The sequence below is a fragment of the Bradysia coprophila genome, chromosome II (assembly GCF_014529535.1).
Source record: "Bradysia coprophila strain Holo2 chromosome II, BU_Bcop_v1, whole genome shotgun sequence".
NCBI lineage: Eukaryota > Metazoa > Arthropoda > Insecta > Diptera > Sciaridae > Bradysia > Bradysia coprophila.
Genome location: NC_050735.1, coordinates 5,741,576 through 5,767,337, shown reverse-complemented (window position 1 = coordinate 5,767,337; position 25,762 = coordinate 5,741,576). Strand labels below are relative to the sequence as shown.

General features: G+C 34.9%; 2 protein-coding genes across 2 annotated transcripts in view; one reads left to right on the top strand and one right to left on the bottom strand.

Annotated features, from left to right (window-relative positions):
- LOC119069183 (odorant receptor 94b-like) overlaps window positions 1-25,762 on the top strand; it is a 416,993-nt gene that overhangs the window by 345,660 nt on the left and 45,571 nt on the right. The gene's annotated exons all lie outside the window — the stretch shown is intronic.
- Window positions 2,854-25,499, bottom strand: LOC119069266. Its single transcript, XM_037173327.1, has 4 exons — window positions 25,433-25,499; window positions 15,316-15,497; window positions 3,320-3,672; window positions 2,854-3,152 (listed from the first exon to the last, which is right to left on the bottom strand). The coding sequence occupies exons 1-4, from the start codon at window positions 25,439-25,441 to the stop codon at window positions 2,947-2,949; spliced, it is 750 nt and encodes a 249-aa protein (XP_037029222.1). The 5' UTR covers window positions 25,442-25,499; the 3' UTR covers window positions 2,854-2,946.

The window sequence follows — 25,762 nt, the reverse complement described above, 5'->3', positions numbered from 1 at the left end:
CTTGGTGTGAATCACATGCATGGAAAGATCCGCATGCGTAATTTTTTGTGCATAGGCTTTGGAAGAAAATGGCTGGACAGGACAGGTTTTTTGCTGTACTGTATTCATAAAAATCTCTAGGTTCATCGCATTGCTTCTGAGACGACATATTTTACCTCACTACAAGTGTTTTACATTGACTAATACGCTCAGTCTGAGCCACCGGCTCAACGTGACTGCCGAAGTAAGCCTTCGCTAAAATGTTAATTTGGGTTACGTCATACGTCATTATGAAGCTTGTGTAAACTTAATAACGTTATCTATAAATGTGATATCATCATGAGAAAAATTCCACGTTGAATTTTCTGAAACGGGAATTGAACCCGGATCATTTTGGTGGAAGGCAAGTATGTATTCACGCCGTAAGTGCGGTCGAAATTCAAAATGGAAAGTGCGGAGGTCTTTACACTTTGCCGGTTACTGTGACTTGTCGACTTTAGGCACCCTGGAAATCAGTAAAGGAGTCGAGGAATACCTCCAAATAAATTTCTAAAAATCAAAAATTAAATTTTAGATTTTTTAAATTTTATTTGGAGGTAACTCTCGACTTCCTTACTACTTTCCAGAGTGTCTAAAGTTCCAGCGTGCGAACTATTCTGCAATGTGTTAACGCAGCGTCATTTTCTCACAAGTGAAGTATAGTTTCAACAGAGCTTTCAACCGAAAATAGATTTAGTTGTAGCAGTTTGACCAGCTCTGAGGAAAGTCAGTCTTAAACTTTAAGACGAATCGACGTGACGCTAAATTGTGGCTTAGATTTGTGCGATTTTTTTTTTATATTTTCGATGATAACTTCTCATCCGCATCCTTTCTGGAAAAAGTGCGACCATCGTTTTGTGACAGAATGTGTTGGCTTTGAGTGAAAATATTAAATGTTTGTGGTGGTGTAACCTCCTATGAGATAATGCAATAGTTCACCAAAATTGGCACAAATTCTGACTTTTTCTCATAATAGGCTACATCGCCATAAACATTTATCATTGTTACTCAAAGCCAACACTTCTTGATGATGATCCCACTTTTTCCAGAAAGGATGCGGATGGGAAGTTATCATCAAAAATATATCAATTTTTCGCACAAATTTAGGCTACAAATTAGCGTTGTGTCGATTCATCTAACGAAATTTTCTTAAATTGTTTTCTCAGAACTGGTCAAACTGCTACAACCAAATCTATTTTCCCTTGAAAGCTAACACACTCGTAGTCGATGTTGCGGTCGTACATTTTTCAAAAAGGATTATGGTGGAAAGATATCACCAAAAATGAAATACGAAACAAGCAAATGTAGGCTAAAATTTTAACTAAGCATCGATGGCTCTTAAGCACAAAGAACACCCACTGCATTTATTAAAACATTATTAAAATTGAATGTGTCGAAAATTCCATGCATTGCAAATGTTATTACAACATCCTCAAACGCTTCTCTCTACTACAAAATCTTCTTGGGAAATCAGACAGGCAAATTATAATTATTGTTGTATATTTTCACATTATTCGATAGCTCCGACACGAACTACAATCAAAGAGAACGTATGGTAAAAGAACACAATAAAGTTCATAATATGGGCTCATATAACATACGTTCACAGATTGTGCATAGTATATAATATACTGTACCATGTACCATATATGAATCCTTACAAAAATAAACTACCTCGGAACAATATTACAATACACATGCTTGTGCACTGTAGTTTGATTTATACATTCTCTCCCATTTCCCATGGTTCACTTTTCAGATTCAAATTCGTTCAATTTTTTGCTGTGTAATGCAGGAAAGTAAAGAATCTTGGGGTTTTTAAAGGAAAATAATGTGGTAACCTGTTTAAAAAAGACAATGGCTTCGAATAGCAGATCAGATCAAAGAATCTAGGAATTGTATAGAGAATAAAAGAAATGCTGTACAAAGCGTCTTCGTTGTTAAAATAAATTTGAATAACTTGATATGTTGCGACAAAACGTTTTAACAAGAAATAGTTACTTACGTATCGATTTTAGGATGGTTGATTTTGGAAAACGAAAGTTGTTTATGTACCACAGTTGCATTCATTTCACCAATTAAAATGTCGAAATCCACAATCACTTTTTTATTGTGATTTCATTTCAGTGAGAACCACTTAAAAGAGTAAAATTTGATCCAGGTCCTGTGCATACCTCCAACAACTGAAGTGATGGAATTTTATAGGAACCATCCCACCTTAATAACCATAATACGAGTCCAGAAAGGAACCACAAAAAATTGAAAAATCAGTCAAAATGTGTACGTTTTAGAACTGGGAGTGATGGAATTGTATGACCTCAATAATCCCAAAAGTCCACAAAATCTTACAATTCTACTGGTGGGAGTGGTGGGAGAGGAAAAACGTTTTTGTCAATATTCCTCAATTGACCTCCGGCACGTAGTTCCTGCAAAAAAAAACACTGAAATACCAACACATTTTGTCACCTCTAACTCTATTCCCAGCTGCATAAGGTAAAAGAAAAATAAAATGATCGAGTCTGGTTTTTGACAATTGAATTTCATCGATCATTTTATTTTGCTTTCATTTTATTATCAGTTTTATGATCTAGGACCACATTCTTTACGAACAAGACAGTGAGTATAAAATCCGATGATGATGGATCTGATAGACCCGATGGATGTAATGTCTCTCAACTTTAGCAAGACGCATAGGAGCTAAAAGACTCAAAATTTGTAATTTCTCTCACATTATTCCAATGTGTTGTAATCATGTTGATTCAATTTGTTATAAACTCACATTTGGGAGTGACTCTAACCACCCCACCCAGTAAAAATGCACTGAAAATTTTCATTCCAAAGAAAATGTTTATTTTAATAATAACTAAAAGACCATAAAACCACAGGATTTCATTACGTAATGTTCGCACATTTCCATCAGAAAAACGCTTATCCCCATGCATTAAATGCGGGTTTAAATGACGGTGTGGTATAAAGTGGTGAGGACCAAGCACCATCAACAGAAGCGCTGAGAGGATTATGCCATGGTGCTATTGAATAATGCTGTAAAGGTACTGAAAATGGCTCAACAATGGTGTCTTTAAAATGTGCTCCAGAACGATGAATAGCTGCTGCTATACGTGCCGCTTCATTATCTGAAATATTAAAATTCTTTCATTTTTAAATCGCATTAAGTTATCTTTGAAAGGAAAGTTTCATCGTTCCGTCTATACATCTGGCAAAAAAAGAAAGAAAAATCGAAAGCTTCGGATCCATTTCAAGGGGAGAGCGTAAAATTTCCTGATTATTTGTATCTTCTTACCTGTTCGTTGAACCTCAGCGTATGCAACATTATTTGGGCTATTCTGTAAAGCTGCCACGGCATGAGCTTCCTTTGCTGCGGCAATGCGTTGCTGATGTGCAACTGAATTTTTTGCTGCAGCTAAACGCTGTTGCGCCAATGCAACCGACTGAGCAGCTGCTGCAGATTCGGCTGCTTTCTTTTGGGTTACAATTGTTGCATGGGTCTCTTTCTCTGCAGCCAATCGCTGTTGATTCAAAACATGCTCCTTGGCGACTTGAACTTGTTGTTGGGCGATGAGAACATTTTGCGATGCTTGTTTAGCAGCTGCCACAGCATTAGCCACTTCGATCGGTGATAGAACTGATCGGTGTCTGGAAGTTAGAATTGGTCAGAATAATTAAGTTAGATGTAAAGAAGTAATGAAGCGTTTTCTTGAATAGTTTAGTGAATGAGAGGTTTCGAACATCGGAACAAAATTAGTCGAAAAATTCATTTAGCATAAGTTAGGAATTACGTTTTGTCTACAGTGTGCCGGAAATGAGACAGATAGACGAAATAGTTCTTGTTTGAAAGTTTATATTTTGCCAAGTGTGGCGCTTACATCTCGAGCCGAAGTCGAGGGATGTAACCGCAAGGGCAAAATATAAAGTTCTTAACAATTACTAAAGTTGTTTTACTAACTTAGCTCCGTGAAATGAGTTTTAATAAAGTACTGACTCATATCCCGGTACTTAGGGTGTAAAACTTTATTCGAAGCATCCCACGATAATGACTCATTATCTAACGCCTTTGGCTTAGGATCACAATCACCATCTCGTCAAAATAAACATTTTTACACAGGTGTATAATATGTATTATACACCGCAACGTGCGTTTAAGGAGATAAAGAACTACTTCCTTCGTGCATTCGTTTGCTGTTTAATAGCCTGAGAGTAATTTTATCAAAATGATGATGAATTCTTAAAAGTATAACCATAAAAAAGCGAAAAATTCATTACGATCAATTACATCTGATACAGTGTATAAACACGATGTGAGTTTTCCGAGAAAGTAACAGTTGCCGTCTCACTTTATTATGTTGGGAGTATTGTGTTACCCAATCCAATAATTCAGAAAATGTAATGCAAAGAAAAATATTGTAGAAAACTTGAAAAAGCTTTTCAGACGACGTAGAAGTAGCATAATTTCTAATTTTCAACATAACCGAATGGTTGAAACATATATCACAATAATGTCGCTGATAAAATTCGATAAGCAATGGGTATATATGGATGTATATTACGACTGGCTGTATAACAATGGAGCACACAATAATGACAAAGAAAAGCTTTTCAGTATTTTGTTATTCCAGACCAGAGAGCCGAGGAAAAATCGTTGGCGGCGGCTAGCCGTCCCAAAAGAGCGGGCGGCCGGCGGCTGAGTCGGCTTAGCCGTTCTAAGACAGGTGGCGGCGACTGGGCGTAGCCGCCGGTAAAAAAGTCGGCTGGCGGCGGCTGTAGTAGTGTAGTATACATTTTCTTACATTTTTTTTAAACAAAAGCTGAAGTATTAAAGACTACAATGTAGAGCACATGTGTGAAAGTTTTTTTGTTTGGGTGGGTCTCAAACACGAAAGTCTGAATTTGTCAGGTGTTACCCTCTCAAGTGGTTCTCCTTGATGAAAAAATAAGTTTTTTTTATTCTATGGTAACCCTCTTGGAGTCGATTTAAGGTTGCCGAAGTTCGTCGAAGCGTAGATTCGCGAGTCGCGACATGAAACTACTCCAAGCCACGCACATATCGACATAGGACTGAAAATTCGCAGGAAGGATAGTTCTTTGAAAATACTTTTGAGTGGAGTAGATTAAAAGTGAAATTCTATTGGCTATCTTTCCTGCTAATTTTCGGTTAATTTTTTGCACATTCGGTAGCGCTTCAAGTAGTGTTCAAAAAACACTATTCTACACTTTGACGAATTTCCGGCCAATCTGAAAAAGGATTATATTATTTAGGGTCAAGAAAAAATGTAAAAAAAAAGTTGTAAAGTTGAAAAACTGAGATATTTTTCTCTTTACGAATTTTTTTAATTTTATACCTTTTTTTTCATTTTTTTTCTGTCCTAAAATAGAATCCATTTAAAAAGGTTGTTATAAATTTTAATTCAAAAATTTTAATTAATCGTCAAATAAAATATATCAGCCGCCGAGTCAGCCGACCTAAGGCACTGGCGGCGGCTAGCCGCATTCAGCCGCTCAAAAACAGCGGCGGCGGCGGCGGGCATTTTAGCCGTCAGCCGCCGCTTTCGGCCGGCTGAAAATCGGCGGCTCTCTGGTCTGTGTTATTCACGACTTTCTGTTACTCGCAGATTTCTTATCTATATTTTATGTAGTTTCGCAATGAAATGTTATTGATATTATGGATGATGTGGGAAAAGTTTTTCAATAGTTTTCCATTTTTGGTTTGTACAAATTGGACTAACTTTAGAGGCAAACAAACAAATGGATACCACAAATACCCGCAAATGTAAGACAAATATTATTCTCTTGTTTTATTGTTTTATATTGCCAGTATGTACGCCCATAGAGTTATACTCTATGTGTACACCAGTTTTCGCTTACAATTGCTAGCGGTTTTTTATAGCTGTAAACTAGAAACAATAAATTGAGGGCGATGGATTGAATTTGGAAATAAAATTCTCTCTAAAAGAATGCGGCTTAATTAAACAAAAGATTTGGTTGAAATAGTTTTCCAGCAAAATGATGTTTGTGTTTGAAAAATAATTCTTTTGAAATGGAATGATTCTGAAATATGTAGTTATAAATGGTATGGAGATACATTAATGAAAAAAAAACTTTGTCCTCTAGCTTGCCTTTTGTAAACGTAGTTAGTTAGATACCGTTTTACAGTTTTTGTTGTATATTAAGACCCGTACGAAGTACGGTCTGCACAATAACTTGAGTAAAACACACCCGATTTCTAAAATTCTTTTTTTCCTCGTTTGGTAATATCAAAAGCGAGGCTAAGTTCGAAGATGGGTGATTTTGGATCGACCCCACCGAAGCTGGGGCTAGGGCCCAATAAGTGCAATAGTGTTTTTCAAAGATATCTAAGATATCTCCGGACGTTTGAACGCTACACCGATCGAAAAAAAAAAGTTTATAGAAATCGAATGACCGACTCGTGAGTTAGAGCCCTTGGTGTGATCCAGGTACAGAGCACCAAGCAGTTTTTGCTTGTAGATCAGCCAAGTTTGAACGGATTTCGACTATTTTCGCTTTATTAAATAGGTATTGACCGTACCAATCAGGGAAAAAAAGTTTATGAAATTCGGTTCACCGGAGCGTGAGCTAGGTATCTTAGAGTGAGCTCTTATCCGGCTACTCGGCCGTACAGTGAACGTGGAATATTTTGTCAATTTCCTGGGTAAATTTTGACCGAATTTCATGAATTTTGTTTTGTTTGAAAGGAATGAACGAATGAAAATTGTCTGTACTATTTCCGGTCTCCTAACAAAATGGCTGCCGGCGGCCATATTGGATTTAAAAAAAGTGATATATCTTAAGAAAAATTGTACTTAGAGAGTTTCTGTTAACAGAGAAGTAATTTGTTATCTGTGTTGGTCGTTTTCGGCATGTCATATATATCTATATATAACTATATATAGGTATATTGAGCTATATACAGGCATATAGAGATATATACTAGCATATTCATCTGTGAAATGATTATCTATAGTGAAATATAGGTAAATATAGCGGTATATAACTGTTTAAATAGGAATTTATGAAACTTGACTTCGTACGGAGCTGTCTATATTGCCTCCAGCAATTTATTTGTTGATGATAACAAGGCAAATAGTGGATAATGTAAGTGATTTTAAAGGGAGAATAGTTTTTCAGCAGAGAAGAAAATGAAGTAAGAGAAATGAAGAGTTTCACAATAAAGGCTTTAGATACGAATAGGTGTTTCGTACGGGTCGGCGTTAGCTTTGTTTTCATACTGAAAGTTCGCTATCACTACTGATTTTTCCACTACAACGGTATATAAATTCAATTGTCCTATGATCTGAGGGATGTTTGAAACAATTGGTTCTCACTAATTGGTTTTACATGGTTGCATGAGGTTTGTTTGAGTTCGAAGGTGAAATCTGCCGGTCTGATTTGATTTTCGGCCATAATGTTAAAAAAGAAATATTGCTTGATACTTCCAAGTCGAGAAGTGGTGAGATAGCGCCATAAATGCGTACTATGTACGTAGTATAAAGAATGTCTTCACTTAAAGCTAGCTATACAGTCAGGCGTGATATGAAATTTTGACAGAAAATGTATGGACTATCACATTAACATTTTACGGGTGATTGTAAGCTTGATAAATTTCACAATTTTCATGAAAAATAGCTTCCGCAATAACATAAGACACATAAGAACAGGAAAAACATGGAACGAAGTAAAAGCCCTGACGAAGAAGCTTCGGAAGGATCCGCAATAACATAAGAAACATAAGAACAGGAAAAACATGGAACGAAGTAAAAACCCTGACGAAGAATCGTGTTCGATGGCATCAATTTTTTGGTACCCTTTGCTCCCCCGCGGTGTAGGAACAATAAATGGCATTGAAAAAAAAAAAATGTAAATTAATTTTTTTTTGTCCTGTCCGTACCCCACATAGTTGAAGTATACAATATTTATACTGCAAACATTACTTTTTCAATATTTATAAAAAACAAAAGAATGGGGAAGGATATACTCTAAGCGTGATAAGTAATTACATTGTCTGCACATAAAATCCCATAATTAATATTCACGTAAATTAAGGATTATTTGCTCTACCGTCTAAAATTACATTACATTCTTCGCCACGTCATTGCCTATTTTACACAGCCTGGACTGTATTTTGTATGATTTTCTTATTTAAATGGTCTACGATGAGTATAGATAGAAATTTAATGCAGGTTTAAAAATCTCTTAACAGTAAAAAAAGTTTCAGCTGGGCGTTGACAAATTGCTATCGCTTTGGTGATTGAATACTGGGGACATGAAGTGATTACTTTTGTCCATTAATTAGATTAATTTTCGGAAACGTGCATAAAGTAGAGTTGTACCCTTGTTAAGTTGGAATTTTTGTGGAACCATGAGTCTATTCATGCCATTAATGTTTCTTGCTTCTTTTTTCAGCAGTTTTAAAGTTACATTGGATCAGGTAGTGCAACTCTCTCCTCGTTTCCATTTCGAAATCCAATTTCAAATTATAAACTGCGTTGGTCAAATTACACAATGCTAATGCAAGCCTCAAATACAATCCTTTAAAAGAAAGTATCGTGAAAAGGGGTAATAGAGATATGCACTGCGGAAGTGAAAATTATTGCGAATGTAATCCTGGAAATTAATCATTTCAGGAAAGTGCAACGGTTAAAAGACAGTTATTTGTTTGCCGAGGGAAGAAGATAGTAAATTCCAACAATTGATCGACTTTTCTATTTGTCTACAACAAGACAAAAAGGCGCATCCGATAAAAACGCAACGAAATTTCATTGTGTTATAAAGTCTGCGCATTGTTGACATGGAGATGGACGATATGTTAGATCTGCGATTAACCGTTCTACACGAAACAAAAACCACATTGATTGAAAAACCACACAATTTTACAAAAACAAAGGTGACAGTTCGGGGGGAGAAAATGTCTATTTTCTACCCTGTCAAGGAAGTACTTTAGTTTCTTCCTAGTAATGTTATTACACATTGTTTTCTATCAGACAAGCAATATCAGCGTCTTCTTTAATATAAATCTTTGAAAGGAGCTCTAGACTAATCTCCGAAATAATGGAAATACTCGGAAATGCTTGTTTATATTGCGAATAAATAATGGATAATGGAATATACAAATTGACATAACAGTACTTAATACCTTGCATGCATCTGCATACAAAGGAATTTCGCTGTTTCGAAAGCTCTTTGTGAAACTTCACCAATATATGTTAATAATAGGTTGTGTTTGATCGTTCTTCAAGCACATAGCACATAATTTGAAACAAGAATTTTCCAAGTAATTTTGTAGCTCCCAATCTATTGACGTATAAGTTATTGCAATAGTTGGAAAATGAAATAATAAGAAGTCAAGTAAGTACGGAATGCAGAGACCTATTAGCTGAGGCACTGTGTAATACCATGCGAGTTTACATGTTTACATAGAACTGAATTTTCAAAGAACCCCTCATTGCCGAAATTCTCCCGAAAATTCTAACATAAATTAAATTTTGACTGATGATATGGTATTTAACACGCTGCGTTGTTTGTAGATGCAAAACAACATCAACACAAAACAACAACTGAATGGCAATAACTCCCTACCATACCTTGCGTAATTTATGAATGGCCCCTTGTTAGTGATGATTCGATTAGGAAAGCTTGAAAATCAATCGACTGTTTTATCTATGATCAGAAATATTCAAGTATCGATTGTTGCTAATCGAATGAAAATCGATTATTGATAATCAAATGTTTATCGTTTGTTTTATTGATAATGAGAAAATATAAACTAATCTTCGGTAGCAGATAGTGGTTATGCGTGTTATTACTCAATATTGAATGGAAGGAAGGCGGATTGTTGCGAATTTCGAACTCTGGACTTTTTTCCCGGTTTCTGGGTAGCATTACCGGGCGCAATACATCAATCGAAGGTTTCATCAATAACCGATAATCATCAATAACCGCACTAGGTATGACCTAGCTACTGCTAGTTTTTATTTCTTTGACTTCAATTCAGTGTTAGAAAAATGTTAGAGAGTCTGGTCTGGTACCTAAAGAAAAGATTTTACCCTAAAACTTTTCCAACGCCCGAAATAACTCTAACTCTATAACATGTGTATCCCACCGTTGATTACAAATTAGGACAAAAACAAGTCACTCCGAATCAATTACTTATCATTTCGCCAGCAAACATTCCATAAACAATGATGAGCAATAAAAGTTTTATTAAAACCACCGTCTATAAATTGTGGTTGCCTTGGTCTCTTTGTGTGAATAGCAAATTCATTTTCATTTCAAAAATTCAAGACAGTTTAATAATGAATGCTATTTTTAGCAATTGAATGACTGCCCTCGGACGGATCCATAAAATTATTGTGGCGATCAGTTATTCATTTGTTCATTCATAAATGATAATAATTACAGTTGTTGGTACAATAGTTTGCGTGCAAGAGGCTGTGAGTTCGTATATACATAAATAATTCATTCAGGTTTGTTCATCGAACATTTATTGTTGTGTCGTACACAAGCTATTTTCGTCTGATTTTCGGTTTGTAAGCACTGCACTACAGCACTACCATTCGAATGGAGTGGGAAAATGAAGTTTTAAAATTGGTTGGGAAAAGTTTTCCCATTGTCACACATTGAGATGTCAAGCGCTTTCAGTTTAGCTAACTTTTGCTTCAAACATTACAGAGTGTTTTTTTTTGTTTGTTTGCCGAGAGTGAGAGGGTGTGCACAACTTTATGAATTCCATTCACTTTGTGTTTCGCTGGAAAATTATCTTTACAAAGTTTAAATATTTACATTTTGTAAAGTAAGACAGCACACCAGAGATAAACAAATTAAAATATGAAAATTTAAATTGATTTTTTTTCGCAGTTCTTTGTTTTAATGTCAACACAAGTCGAGCGAAGAAAAGACATGCTTTACACGGTGCTTTTATTAACAATCCGGGGATTTCTGTTGGTTCTCGGAAGTAATGTCGTTCAATCAGAACGAAGTTATTTATTAGCAAAAATCCCCTGCAAATTTAAGCACAAATGAACTAAATCCGGTTATAATGGAAGGAAATTGTTCACGGAAATCCTTGCTCCATGAAATGAAATATTTCTCTAATGAAAATGCAACAAACAAAAAGGGATGGAATTATATTTTATTTACAGTTGACGCCGGTGAAATTTAGACATTGTGTTTCAGCTGGTCCATTTTTTCAAATCAATCTCTTCATTCGTCTTTAATCGGTTTTACCACCGTCATACACGTGTGTGTAACTATTTCATCCGTATAAAGACGTATAAGCACTTTTTTGAGTGAGAGGACCAGGTGAAAAACAGCTGAATTCATAGTTGAAGGGAGATATGCATAACACAATTTTTTTTTTTTTTTTGGAAATATCTTTCTGTGCATGACTCCAATGAAAGTATAATCTTTAGGTATGGTCTAATGTCAAAATTTGTATGGAGAGAGCCTCCATTGGAGAGTAGGAAATAGCGATTCCATTTAAACAAACTCACCTTTCAATGAAAATCATTGAGATAGTGGACCTATTTAGGCTGAAAAGAGGGCTTAATCGTGCATCTTACAAAATCGTTGTAATAGTGATTGTAGGTTGTTCCGTATCGATTCCTGATTCTAAATTGATGTGGGGCCAAGACGGCAGCTCAATAGTTTTCTGGTGAGCGGCCGTTATGTCAATTTTTTCCTATGATTTTTCATTCGTAAACGAGAAGAGATATCAATCCACTTCCAAAGGATAAATTATACAGGAAAGTCTAATTTTTTTTTGATGGAATTTATTTTTTGATATTTAAATCCAAAATGGCGGAAAAAATTGGTCAAAGTCGACAAATATTTTTTTCTCAAAGGAAAATCCCTGAAACCGATAGAAAGACCGTAAATTCGTAAATTCGTAAAAATCGTTCTCGTTTACGAATGAAAAATCATAGAAAAAAAAGTGACATAACGGCCGCTCACCAGAGAACTATTGAGCTGCAGCCCCACATCAATTTAGAATCAGGAATCGATACGGAACAAACTCAATCATCGTTACAACGTTTTTGTAAGATGCACGATTTTTTGCCTAAGCAGGTCCACTAAGAGATAAGTTTGTTTATATGAAATCGCTATTTCCTCTGGTTTGTATGGATGGACAGACCTGGCTTGTACTTTCATTGAATAACTATCCTCAGTTAAAAAGCAACTGAAGCAAATTCATGACTAAATTTCAATGTCGACAACTGTAACAATTTCAATCCAAAAATATTTATTTTCATTCTGATTTGATAACAGATGGCGTTCGTCGCGACTGCGAAGCAACGCCATCTTTTATCACCTCAACCTATGCTACTTAGATTTTGAAAGAATAGATTTGGCTAATGTATTTACTAAGAAAAACACGTAAATGGTGCACCACATTCCAGTACTTCGAGACCACTACAGTTTAAAAGACGGATAAAAATTTGTGTGGATTCTTGGAAAATTGAATCATGAAAAGATTACCAAATTGAATTTGGCTGCTCGTTTCTTCCTTTACAAGTCAATCCGATAAACCAGTCCTAAAAAAATTTTCCAGATACGAAATCCTGCCTAATAAATTGACCTTAACAAGATCTTCAAATTGAGACATTGTTTGGAATTTATATTAATTTGCTTTACATAAACATTTTATGGTTCTTATTGACACTAAAATTGTATTTCCTTTTATGTTCTCACGCATCCAGCGAGTATATATACGATATTTTCTTGGAAATGCTAGGCATGGAAGAAGAAAATATTGATTTTTGTTTATTGTGGAAAATTCGATTCTTTTTTCTAAATAAACGCCCACTTCATTTCGGTTCATTAAACAGAATAGTTGTTTACGAACAGAAGAATCTATATAGAGCGCATCTATACAATTGGGCAGGGAGCAGGGAGATGATTTCTTAGTTATTTATTACATTGCGATTAAATGGCTAATCTTTCAGAAAACAATTATCTTGCTTCTGTGTGAAATTCAACTCTCAATTTTTTGTATTGGGTAAATACTTTTCAGCGTCGTACAACATAGCACGAAAGTGTACCAATATATTCACATTGATATATAAGGTGACCGTGAATTGAGGCTCGGGACAGGACAGGCTTACCTGAACTGAAATTACTGAACCTAAACTGCAATTACTGAACCTGAACTGAAATTACCCGTACCTGTTTTGACCGGATCTAGGTTCAATCAATTCCTGGCGTAATTTTACTTGAAATCTGATCCGAGAATTTGTATGAAAAATTCAGGTAACCCGAAATTTTACCTAGCAGATTTGATTGAAACGATTGAAACCAGATTCCGGTTAGGTCAGATTTGTTTTCTTGAGTTACCTGACCAGACCTGAAATTTCATACTCATAATACTGAGGTACTGACTAGGGTGGGTCGTATTTTCATTTTGTTTTTATTTTAAAGGGCCTGGCCCCAGGCTGTACTTAAAATTGACCAAGGAATTCGAAACAGAAAAAAAAAATCTAAAATAAATTTTTCCCTTGCCTCTTGGCTGATTTTGATTTTCGGGGTGGTAGCATGAAATTGCACACATTGTTGACTGATATCTCGGGCATTTGGGAACAGAAGGCATTACTGCTAACTGTAGTTAATAGCTGAGAAGTCCAGCTATAAAATACCATAAGAACGTTGTTGACCTTCGCCTTCACTCGAGCAGAGTAACTCTGTCAGTGTTCCCGAGAAAGACTTTTCGACAAAAAATTTCAACTTTATTTGCAAATAAAATCGACAAATCATGACATAATACGTCGTGTGAGGTATGTCTGAACAGGTAATCTCATAGAGAATCCATTGCAGAGAGGTTTGTTGAAAACGAGTTGAAAAAACTCACAGGAGCTCTGTTTTCGAAGCCAAAATTCGTCAATTTTTTGTTAGAATGAAAAAGTCAAATGAACAAAAATCGACGAATTTTAGTTAATTTGCTCAGGAAAGTGTTATTTATGGTGAATAGGTATACAACTATCAATTTCACAAGTTTAAAGCCTTTAAATTTGCATTTTTTGTTCATTTGACTTTTTCATTCTAACAAAAAATTGACAAATTTTGGCTTCGAAAACAGAGCTCCTGTGAGTTTTTTCAACTCGTTTTCAACAAACTTCTCTGCAATGGATTCTCTATGAGATTATCTGTTCAGACATACCTCACACGACGTATTATGCCATGATTTGTCGATTTTATCTGCAAATAAAGTTGAAATTTTTCGTTAAAAAGTCGTGGTCGGGAACATTGACAGAGTTACTCTGCTCGAGTGAAGGCGAAGGTCAACAACGTTCTTATGGTATTTCATAGCTGGACTCCTCAGCTATTAACTACAGTTAGCAGTAATGCCTTCTGTTCCCCAATGCCCGAGATATCAGTCAACAATGTGTGAAATTTCATGCTACTACCACGAAAATCAAAATCAGCCTAGAGGCAAGGGAAAAATAAATTTTTGATTTTTTTTTTTGCTGTATCGGATTCCTTGGTCAATTCTAAGTACAGCTTGGGGCCAGGCCTTTTAAAATAAAAACAAAATGAAAATACGACCCACCCTAGTACTGACCTCGGTCGTCGTATCCCGAGCTTTACTGAGAATCCGAATAAAAATTCCCTTATTTTCACAGTTTGTGGCTCAAGGCCGAAAATACACGCATTTTGTAATACGATTTATAGCGGTATGCCGTAGCACGTTAATTGTATTAAATTCTTTACTGTATTGATGTATTATTTGTATATCGAATGGAAGTAAATAGATCAGCGAGTCCATCGTGATAATTGAGTTTTTCGAAAAATGCAATTTCAAGCATTCATCCACTAATCAAGTGTAATTGGCAACCAAGCTTTTCATAAAATCGAATGGACCAAAAACGTAAAAAAATTGTGCATCCAATGGAATGTGAAGTCATATTGCCCATAAAATCTGTTTATACTAAAACGAAAAATTTTACAAAATAATTCGCTGAATCAGTGCAGAATTTGTGAGTGGCACTTTAGTTGGATTATTTTCGATTTGCGTTTGTATTTGAAGAGTTGAGATGGTTTTATAGCGAACTGAAGGATATTCAATTATTCATATTACATTGTACAAGGCAGCATTGAAGTGGTGTGGTGGCGGTTGTTTCTATGAAAATTTCTTTGAATTATTAATTTAACACAGAAAATTGTCTTGAATGAAGTCTGCACATAGTTCAGTTAAAAAGGTTGCGACAAATATAATAAAACAGAAAACTATGAATAACCACAACCGATGTGAAATATTTAAATCGCAAAACTCACCCATTCCATGGAGCTAGTGGAAATGTTTCAAATTTGTGTAGGCCTAGATTTTGATAGTCGGATCCGAGTCCGGGGAATTCGTATGCTCCGAAACTTCTCTTTAACGCCGTGTGTGGTGCGCTAACTTTACTGGAAAATGCAACGGTACATGCGCATAAAAATCCAAACGCAAATATGATAATCTGAAAGGGAAAATTGAATTTCTCTTCAAAATTTACAATCTTGATTTGTATTGTGTTAGAGGAGTATCCCCGACTTTGGTCGGGATTGCTATGATAACAAATTTGACTTTCAAGAATAGTTTTACGCGTCAAAAATAAGTTTCGCGCGACATTAATTCTTTATTTATTTACACGCGTCAAAAAGTAAACTTCACCCGTCAAAAACATTATACGTCAAGACCAAATTTCCCAAAATTAAAACTTTTCACTCGTCATTAGTAAATCGAAAATGTCTTTTTTGGATATTTGGCTGAGAAGAGACTATTCGCACATTCAGGGACAGTTTTAAAAATCACAATTTTATTAACATATTCACGGCAGAGTAATACCAAGAATTAACACTTGATTTGACTGGCGACCTGAATTATCTTTAGCCTTATGCTTAGCAAATAAAATTAATTCATTTTCATACAACGGCTAGGTCCCTTATTGACATTCGGAAAATGAATGACTACAGCCTGGGTTTACTCTGTCGTGATATATTTCTTCAATATTTTATTTATGTCAGAATAACCTGCATTGACTGATTATTCTCAAAATTCTCAAAAGGACCCATTTACAAATTGTATAAGAAAGGTGTTTTGTTTGATCCAACTGAATTCTTCCTTTTACAAAATTAAAACGAAGGTGTTTGGATTGTTCACATAGAACGTATCTTCTCACAAACGTTATAAGGGATGTGCTAATTTAACTCTACTGAATTTATCCATTGACAAAATGCCAAATATAGACGCTTTGTTCAACACTGAAGAAAGTATGTTTCTTTAAGATGTGCGAATAGAAGAAGAAACTACTTGCACATAGTGGTGCGAACTACAATCCAATACAATGTATTATGAAGTGACTATTTGCACATTGAGCGAACATCTAAAGTATTATAAACTGACTGATTATTCTAGCATCTTCAACAGTAAATAGACTAGACTAGATGAATTTTTCTCTCAATTTTTTTTTGCACTTTAGTAGGTAAAAATTGAAAATAAAGATTCCACGTCTCGTCTCTTTTTGACGAAAAAACTTGAAACCGGAAACATTTTTCACTTTATAAATTCCTGAAATATGTGATTTGCGCCATTTTACACCCAAATTCGACATAAGGTCTTAAGTTTGCCACTTTACAATTACAGTAGTATTGTTCACTCAGTTCACGCTGTTCACCCAGTTTTGACTGATTCACTGAATTTTGTTTTGATGAAGTGTCAAATCGCCACAGTAAATTTTTAATCTCAAACGAGTTTGTGTCGGAAATTTGTAGTATTTCGCGTAAAAAGAAGTAATTCAGTTTTTTTTTTTGTATTTTAAAGTCGGATTAGCTCAGTTTATTTTTTTAATTTGCCAAATATTTCGACTTCAAATCGAGGTAATTGAGGTAATTTTACATTTAAACAAAAGTTGTATTGTGTCCAGTGCGCTGATATTTTTTGATGAATTTGTTACAGCCACTGATGATGACTTCGATTTGAAGTCGAAATATTTGGCAAATTAAAAAAATAAACTGAGCTAATCCGACTTTAAAATACAAAATTATTGAAGAAGCTCATAAAAAACTACAATAATTCAGTTTAAATTTCGTCCAGAAAATAGTTCCGAGTGTGCTTTTTCTAGTGTCTTAAACAGAATCATCCGAAATAATTTTAAAGCAAATTAATTTGGTCAAACATTGTGGGTGTTGTGAAAATCTCATTTTTAAAAGTAATTTGGTGTCCAGTGTTCAATTCCTTAATTTTATGTGCCTAGAAATTTTCCCTGCAATACGTTTCGTACTAATTCATTGGGTAAAATGTGAAGAAAACCAATGAAAGTCTAGAACAGGTATGGTCGATCGGCGAATTCGTCTTAAGGCCAGGTTATGGTCCGATATATCGCACATATGTCAGGACACATAACCTGGCCTTAAACGCACTCACATTTTATGTCAAAATAATATGAAAATGAGTGCGTTTAAGTACGAAAATCAAATTTTTATGTCCTCCGGGCGGACAATAGACCATACCTGTTTTACACTTTCATTGAAGAAAACATACAAAAATATGTTGCCATTCAGATAAACAAAAATTCTTGACATGTCTGTTGTGAAGTTCGTTGGAAGTGACACTGCAAAACTGAAATTATTTTGACCGTTAATTTAAAAAATGATTTTTTGGCGGAAATGTTTTTATTTGAATGTGTGCATGTTTCCGGTAAAATAAAATAGTGATAAAGTCACCACCATTGAGGACCTTTAAAATGGCATCATTGGTTAAAGTTGATTGGCATAGTCTATTCTTTCTTCAAAATTATTTTCACGCATCAAAGTTAAATTTCACGCGTGAAAAATTAATGTTTAAAAAATAGTTATTTACTCAACGAGGAAAGAAAAATTAGAAATTTCATTTTTAGGGTGTTGTTTTTGACCAGAGCTTAGCAAGAAAATCTATCCGAAAAAATACAATTTATGGACTACCAGTCGGTATGTCCAGTTTCATGACTCACGGACGCATCGTCTGGGTTTCAAAATACAACCAAACATTAAACTTTATATTACAGATGCTATAGGTACATATCTGAGCCGATCCTATTGGAATATACATTTAATTTGTTCTAATATTCAAAGGAATCTAAATCCAGAAACCTTGAAATAAATTTGGTGTTTATTTTATAAAATGTAAAAACGAAAGAAGAATAAAATGAGAAAAACATTTATAATGACTCCTCAGACATAATAATATCTCATACTTCTACTCCACCCACCCAGAATGAATTAATAAAGAAGAAAATCATTCGCTTACATTAAATCCTATTTTCCGCTTTTCGTTTCCGTTCCCATAATTACGTTATTTTATACGTATTTTGTGTGAGGTGGTCTTTTTTCGTGCTATCTGGTTGTTTCACAGTTTTGCCTCGTATTACAATAATACCTTTTATCGGTGTGGTGTTGAGTTTTTTTTTTCTTCTTTTTATTGTGTGTTTGACTTCAAGGATTCTTTTTCATTCAAATACAGAAAAATTATTACAGTCTCAACAGGTGCATAATTATGCTGCTTAAGCAAACCACATATGGAATTTTCTGTTTTCGTAAATGAGAAAAACACATTTACGAATCCCTCGAGATGTAAATCTACCATAAATCAAACGAACTAGAATATACTCTCAAATATACAAATAATTCCAATCTATTTGATTGAATTAACGATGAAGACTATCAAATCATCTAAATCGTTCTCATTCAAATCGTGGTATGCACTCTGAATACGAGCAAACCATTCTACCGTCTCAGTTTATGCATCCTGATTAATGTTATGTAAAGCGATGCATATGATGAAACTAACTGAAAGCAAATAATTGAATTAAAATAGAATCCCTTATGGAAACATTTTCTAATTCTGGATGTGAATGGAAACCAATGATGATTAATAATGAAATTTACGAGTAAAACACTGAAATTGTAGCGCAATAATATCTTTACGTCGCTTAAGGATTCAAATTATTGTATTTTACTACAAGTAAATGACTTATGTTCATGTACATGTATAGTGCATGGTGGAAGGAGCGACAATTTGTATAAGACCTGAACTCTTAACCATTTCCACTTCCGTGATGCGGAAGCGGAGAGAAGCGAACAATTGTCTATATTAAAGACAAAAGCTTTCAAATAGAATTTGTTACACTCGCAATTGTGTGTACAATTTTACTTTTATTTCCCTCTCGAAGTTTAAAATAAATTTCTTTATCAAATTGGAAATTTTCTGATGGAAATTTACACTTTGTGCACATATCGTAAGTTCGTTATAGACGAGAGAAAATAGGCTACACAAATGGTGCTATTAAGGTGCACTTTATCGTTTCAATTTGAAAACAATCTCTTGTTTAAAAGTGTATTTGAAATGAAATGGGATATGTTAGGAATGAAATGAAATTACCCCGGCAACTTCCATTGTTTTCGTGAGATAAATTGCATTTTCAGTGTTTTATTTTTGCATAGCTAACAAAGCGGATACACAATGTAGCCACTTGGAATAACCGAAACATAATAACAAAGAATTTTATTCAGCTGCTATTAGACATGAGTGGACATTTCCAGATTTTTCTACAGTGCCAAAATTTGTTCGATACACTGTCCCGCTTCAGTACTCTATTTAGAGTACCACTCATGCTTGAAGTGCGTTGAATATAACCAAAATACAAATGACGCTCAATTATTAAATGAATGTATCACTGAACAAAGCTAATTTACATAATAACAATACGCCATTATTATGTAAATTAGCTCTGTTAGTGACCGTGCATTTAAATTTAATGTCAGAATAAATCAAAATCATTGCAGTGTAATATAAAAATCGAAATGAACCTTTAGTATAAATAGTTGCATTCACGGCAGAGTAAAGTAAACCAGGCACGAGAAAAAGACGAAAATGCATTCATAGGAGGGACTTAAATCCCGTTACAATATCGTTTACGTATCCGTTTCATGCATTTGTATTAGTAAGTGTTTTGCACCAAAATCAAAGGCCTTCTTAATAAGAAGTTCTTGGGCTTAGGTCTCTCGTCAAATCGACTGCTCTTGCCTGGTTTACTTTACTCTGCCGCCTGGCGAGGGGTTACGACATCAGTTCTCTTTTTTTTACTTCTATCTCAATTCTACCTGATAGAGTACGGTTCGCCATTTTTCGAAAGATATCGTTGCGATATCACGGTAGAGAAAAATAATTAATCTTTTACTCGACGGATCTTAGCCAAATAAAGTGCCATCGTATAGCACATGACCTCAGCACTCTGGAACAGTAATCAGTTTTTCGATAGGCCCTATATTTTCTTGGAGATAAGTTTTAGAAAAGGATATGACCCGGGATATGATGAAACGATTGAAAAACTGATTACTGTTCCGGAGACCTAAAGTAATGTGCTGACAGCATTTTATTTTATTGGACTAAAATCCGTCGAGTTGGCTTTGTTGCAGCGACATCCTTCAGTGAAATAGTGAATACTCTATCGGTAGAGTTGACATAGAATGGAGGAGACATCATTGATACCGTAATCCCTCCCCTGTAACAATAGCGGGTAACTTTGTCGCTTAACAATCAATCACAGTATAGTATCATAGCAGATGTGACACGTAATGTAGATCACCTGGATCTGTAGACAATGTCACTCGCTTCATGTGGAATTTTTATACCTCTTCTGTTCAAGTCACAGCACTGCTTCTTAGCATGAACACTGAATTGACAAGTGTCAAATTTGAAGGCTTTAGCCTGTCACAGGCGGCAAACATAGTAACAGTTTTACTATCTGATCTATTACTTCATTTGATCGAAGATTTTCATAGATTGATTTCATAAATCTTTTACTTCATTTGTTTTGAACATGGTTTTTGCTATATACACTCACGGAATTTTGAAAACCGACACATTTTCTGTTTCGTGGTTTACTGGTTTTTTCTGAATTTTGCATGTATTTTTATATGGAGAAATGAGAAACTTAAATAAAACACAGAAACAGAAAATGTGTCGGTTTTCAAAATTCCGTGTGTGTAAGACCTCTTTAGTCAGAGCTTGTCGTTTATTATTACTGTCGTTGTCGATAACAGATGACAGCCGTCTGTAACAGGTTAGTTGTAAGGGCTACCGCTTGTATTGTATTTTATCTACCTATGTGAAATAATAGCAGTGAAAAGGTGCTATTATTTCGCCGTTGGCAGATAAAATAGCGTATTTACCTCTGTACAAATGTTTCTTTTGATACTTGGGGTTATAACATTCGCCTTCGGCCCATGCAATAACTCCCCAAGTGTCTAAATAAACATGTGGACAGAGGTGAATAATCTACTATAACTCACACATCGAAGTCATCTATCTATCTATACAAAAGAAACTCAGTGCCTTCTGTGATTTCACCAGCCTCTCCGAATATTTTTTTAAGTTCATGCTAGTAGCAGGGCTGTGGTTCAGTGTATTTTCAATGCGGATTTTCTCTGAACAGATGGGACAGCCAAAGTTGTCTTAATGCGCTTTTCTAATGTCGGCACTTAGACATGACGTAACTTTAAGTACCAAGAAAAATGCCCATTTGCGACGAGCAAGAATGTCCTTATCTAATTCTTTTGTATTTTCCGTACCGGACAATTGAAGTACAGCCCAGCTCAATTAAACGCATTTGACTTTACGATTATGGTGACAAGATTAATTGAACGGAATCGGATGTTTTGATGTTGTGTTCCCACTACAAAAACACATCCTATTCTCTAATTCACATCAACCGATTTTATTGGCCATTACATATACCATAAAAACCACACAGCGATTGTCCCAAATTAGATATGTCCTAATTACGCTTGTAATTAATTTGTTAAATTTACAATTGTGCACGCAAACAACAATTCTCGAAACTGCCTGACTGGTAGCACAACACAGAAATATTAATTTGCAAAATCGATTCGGTGTTATACACCCCCTCCGGCATTTGGTAACACATATAGTGGCAAATGTTTTCGATATTTCGATTGTGGTCTGTCAAAACGGCCCAACCATGCAACCAATTTCCTATATATACAATCCATTCACTCACATTATAAAACACACAAAATATTACGCTTAAAGGTTTCATTTTATGGCATCGGGTATTCGGGCATACCTATATACACAGAAAAATATTAATTACTAACTCGGGCACAATAAAACTTTCTTTTTATGGCGTTTTATATCCTGTAATAATAAAAGTAAAGTTTCCTAACATTGCTCCGGCTCAAATTGCTTTGTTGTAGTATTATGTTGTGTTGAAACTACATTCGAATACGGGTTTTATGGACTGACTTCTGTTGTTGTTATTACAATCGATTGAACATCGCACATTTTATTGTAGGTCATTTTGTTGTAGGAGCTGATAAACATGAACATCTGTTTAAGTTGTACTTAAATCAATTTTAGAATACTTAAGTGGTAACAGGGATCTTTTGTTTACTTTTTAAACGCTATACCCCGCTTAGAACTTTTTTTTATTGAAAATAATGGGATAAGGATATAATGGAATTAAAATACCCCAATCGAAGCATTCATTAAAATGAGTTGGTGTTAATGACGTCGAATTTGTTGTTTTCATTATTACACCGACAAGTTTATGACGTCAACGCGTTCTACAAAGAAATAGTAGATTCATTCCTTGTGTTGTAGTTTTTATTTTACCAAGTGTGACGGTTGTAGCCCGAGCCGAAGGCAAGGAACGTAAACACACAAAGCAAAGTTAATTATAAAGTTCCAAACAGGACGTAAGTTATTTAATTCACTAAGAGTAAGTCCCGGAAAAATGGTTTTAACGCTCAGGTCAAACTGTTATTTCACTAACTGCCACTCGGACGGCGAGTCATTACTTCACTGAATCGCATTAAAGCTTATTTCCCGGGGAGTTAGTGAAAAAAATCCTGTTTGCAACTTTTTATTTTCACTTGTGTGATTGTAACCCTCGGGATTGGCTTGGGCTGCAACCATTACACTTACCAAAATAAAAAGTTCCAAATGAGGACGTAATCTACTATTCCTTGTGATATACATAGATTCCCCGAGCTGACGCCGTATATGACTATCTGGGAGTCTGTCCCTACACTCACTTGCATAATATCCAATCATTTTAACACGAAATAGTCAGTTTCGCTGTGGAATCGAATTGGTTGGTTTCTTGAAAGAACTATCTACATAAAATGAGTTACTTGTCTAAGACATCATGGTGGACGCATAAAAATCTCTGAGCAATAAAAACGTGGTCTATTCGTAGCTTCTTGGTACAATATTGATTTTTTGATATTAAAGTTACAACTCTTGTATGCCACGCCACGTACAGTGTTTGAGATTTTCTCCACTTTATGAGTTTGTTTACGATGTCTAGGATTGTGAATTTATTTACAGTTCACAGTATATTCAAGGTAGTGTACCTCGGGTAATATATTGTTTTATTGAGGAGGTGAATATTTTTGGAAAGCTTGTTTTTGGTAGCTGGCTATAACTTTATAACATGCTCTATGCTTTTCAATCCATCAACATTCGTCCAAATATTTAGACCGATTTAGACTTGCGGAATGATTTTCGTAAGAAGGTGGGAAAATTACGAATTTCACATGTTCAAAATTCGGATTCATGCTTCGGTGACACTAGTTGTGATATCATTTTGAATTTTGTGCGAAGTGAGAGGTTAAAGAGGATTAATCTTGAATCTTAATATTATTCAGTATAGCTCGTTGAACTCGTACGGACGCCCAATTTTTTTAATGACATCTTTGGTTGGCTTTTTTTCTGTTTTCAATGTTATTCAATCCATAAATACAATCCAATACAATCCACATGAAATTGCATTAGCTCGATTACACATTAAACTTATACGTCCGAGACAGCAGTGTCAGTATGAATGTTCGTAACATGTACGTATACATGACATGTACGAAAACATGACATGTACGAAGAAACTGTGGTATGTAAGTAAAGGTAATAAAAGTTTCTAAGTTAAAATTTTCGGGTGTAAATTGATTCATTTCAAAATTTGCTGTAGATATGGCTCCGCCACAGTCTTTGACAAAAAGTGTTCTTCTCTAATTGGACTTGTGTTACGAATAGAACAGGCTAGGGCATGATGAAAGAGGAACACTGTCAGCGTCATAAATTTGAGTTCAATTTCAAGAACCATAATTATAAGTATAGTTACGTCGCCCCGTGCAATCTTATAAAAACACATCATATCATAGAAGTTTCATCGAAAAAACCCTACCGGTTCAGGAAACTTTTTTTTTTTTTTTTTCATTTACACAATAACTGTGAAGCCGTTTGTCATTCAAACTTGGATTTCCAAGAAAATGTTATTTCCACAAAAATTGAAATTACTTTTCGTATAGCCAATTCCATTTCCTACCTTTCAGTTACACAACATTCGAACTATAAGGCTGGCAAAGTATAAAAACTGCGATTCAATTTTATATCAACATTCTGCCTGAATGTCATTTCGTTTCTTTTACTCTGATGTGAAAGAATCGTCACCAGTCAGTAACAATCTGGATGTACAAATTATACCAGGTAAATAGAAAGAGGTAACAGTTTTTTGTGTAACGAGGTATAACAAGCCGAGGTCAATAATAGTGCGTGAACGAGTTTTTTCCTAACTAGTGTTGAAATATCGCGACATTGTCGCGTTTTACCAACGTCGTTTCGGAAAAACGTTGTTTTTTCCTAAAAGACTTTTTTTTAGCGAATTAGTGCTTAGCGAAACCATACAATTCGTAAAAAAAATTATGTATGCACTGCGGCAGGATAAGGATGACTTGAATGACACGACCCATTCACAATGAATACTAAAATATCTAAGTCTAACTTTAGGCTGAGATATAATTAGCACTAAATGTCAAATTCTAAAGGTTTTGCTATCCTACAGGCGTACGTGGTTAGGAATACTCTAACTAGCGTGGTGTTTCACTGTAGATACAATAAAGGTTAAAGAAGAAAAAGGAGATATGTAATAGTTATAAATGAACCCGAGTGATAAATGCTTAGTACTAGATAATGTACAGAGCATTTATAAACGAGTTGCATGCAACATTCTTTTCAATAAAGGCAATGAAAGGTTTACTTTTAGTCTCTGAGTTAAGAAAACTTGTATACGCATTCCCACAAATACAGCGGATGTATGCACTTAATATCTCGCGATATGACAAATAAATTAAAAAATTCTCTGAACATTCTCATCAAAAATCTGTACTAATTCCACTATAATCCTTTTAGAAACGGAAATTCTATCACGGTAGTTATAACCACTTAATTTATTACTTCAATTGTTAAAAGTACAAAATCTTTTACTTCATTCGTTTTAATAAACATTTTTAACATTTCAAGAACAATAAAATGATCCGTTTCTAAAGGGTCACTGTATTTCAAGAAATAATTTCCCACCTTAGCCATTATGCACTTAGTTTCGAACTATCAATGCACTACCGTTAACGCTTAAAGAAATACTGATAGCAACGATAGACGTCTATTGGCTTTTTATAGGAAAATTCCTGCAAGAATTGAACCGACAATCGTTTTTTTTCTGTGTAGAATACACACAATGTAAGCAAAAAATGTATCATGTAACAGTCGTAGACTGGATGGATAATATGGCTCATATAGTAACACCAAAACAAAATCTATTATTATAATTAAACTGAATTGCCAGCCGTACTCACTGAACTTTTCTGATGTCTCATATATTACCATTAACTATAATCATTGAACCGACGG

What these genes read in the sequence shown, in the direction of transcription:
- LOC119069266 (XM_037173327.1), bottom strand. An exon ending in CCACTAGCTCCATGGAATGG is followed by an intron (nt 3,673 to 15,315) that starts GTGAGTTTTGCG and finishes TCTAACTTCCAG; the next exon opens with ACACCGATCAGTTCTATCAC. An exon ending in CGCTGAGGTTCAACGAACAG is followed by an intron (nt 3,153 to 3,319) that starts GTAAGAAGATAC and finishes TTAATATTTCAG; the next exon opens with ATAATGAAGCGGCACGTATA.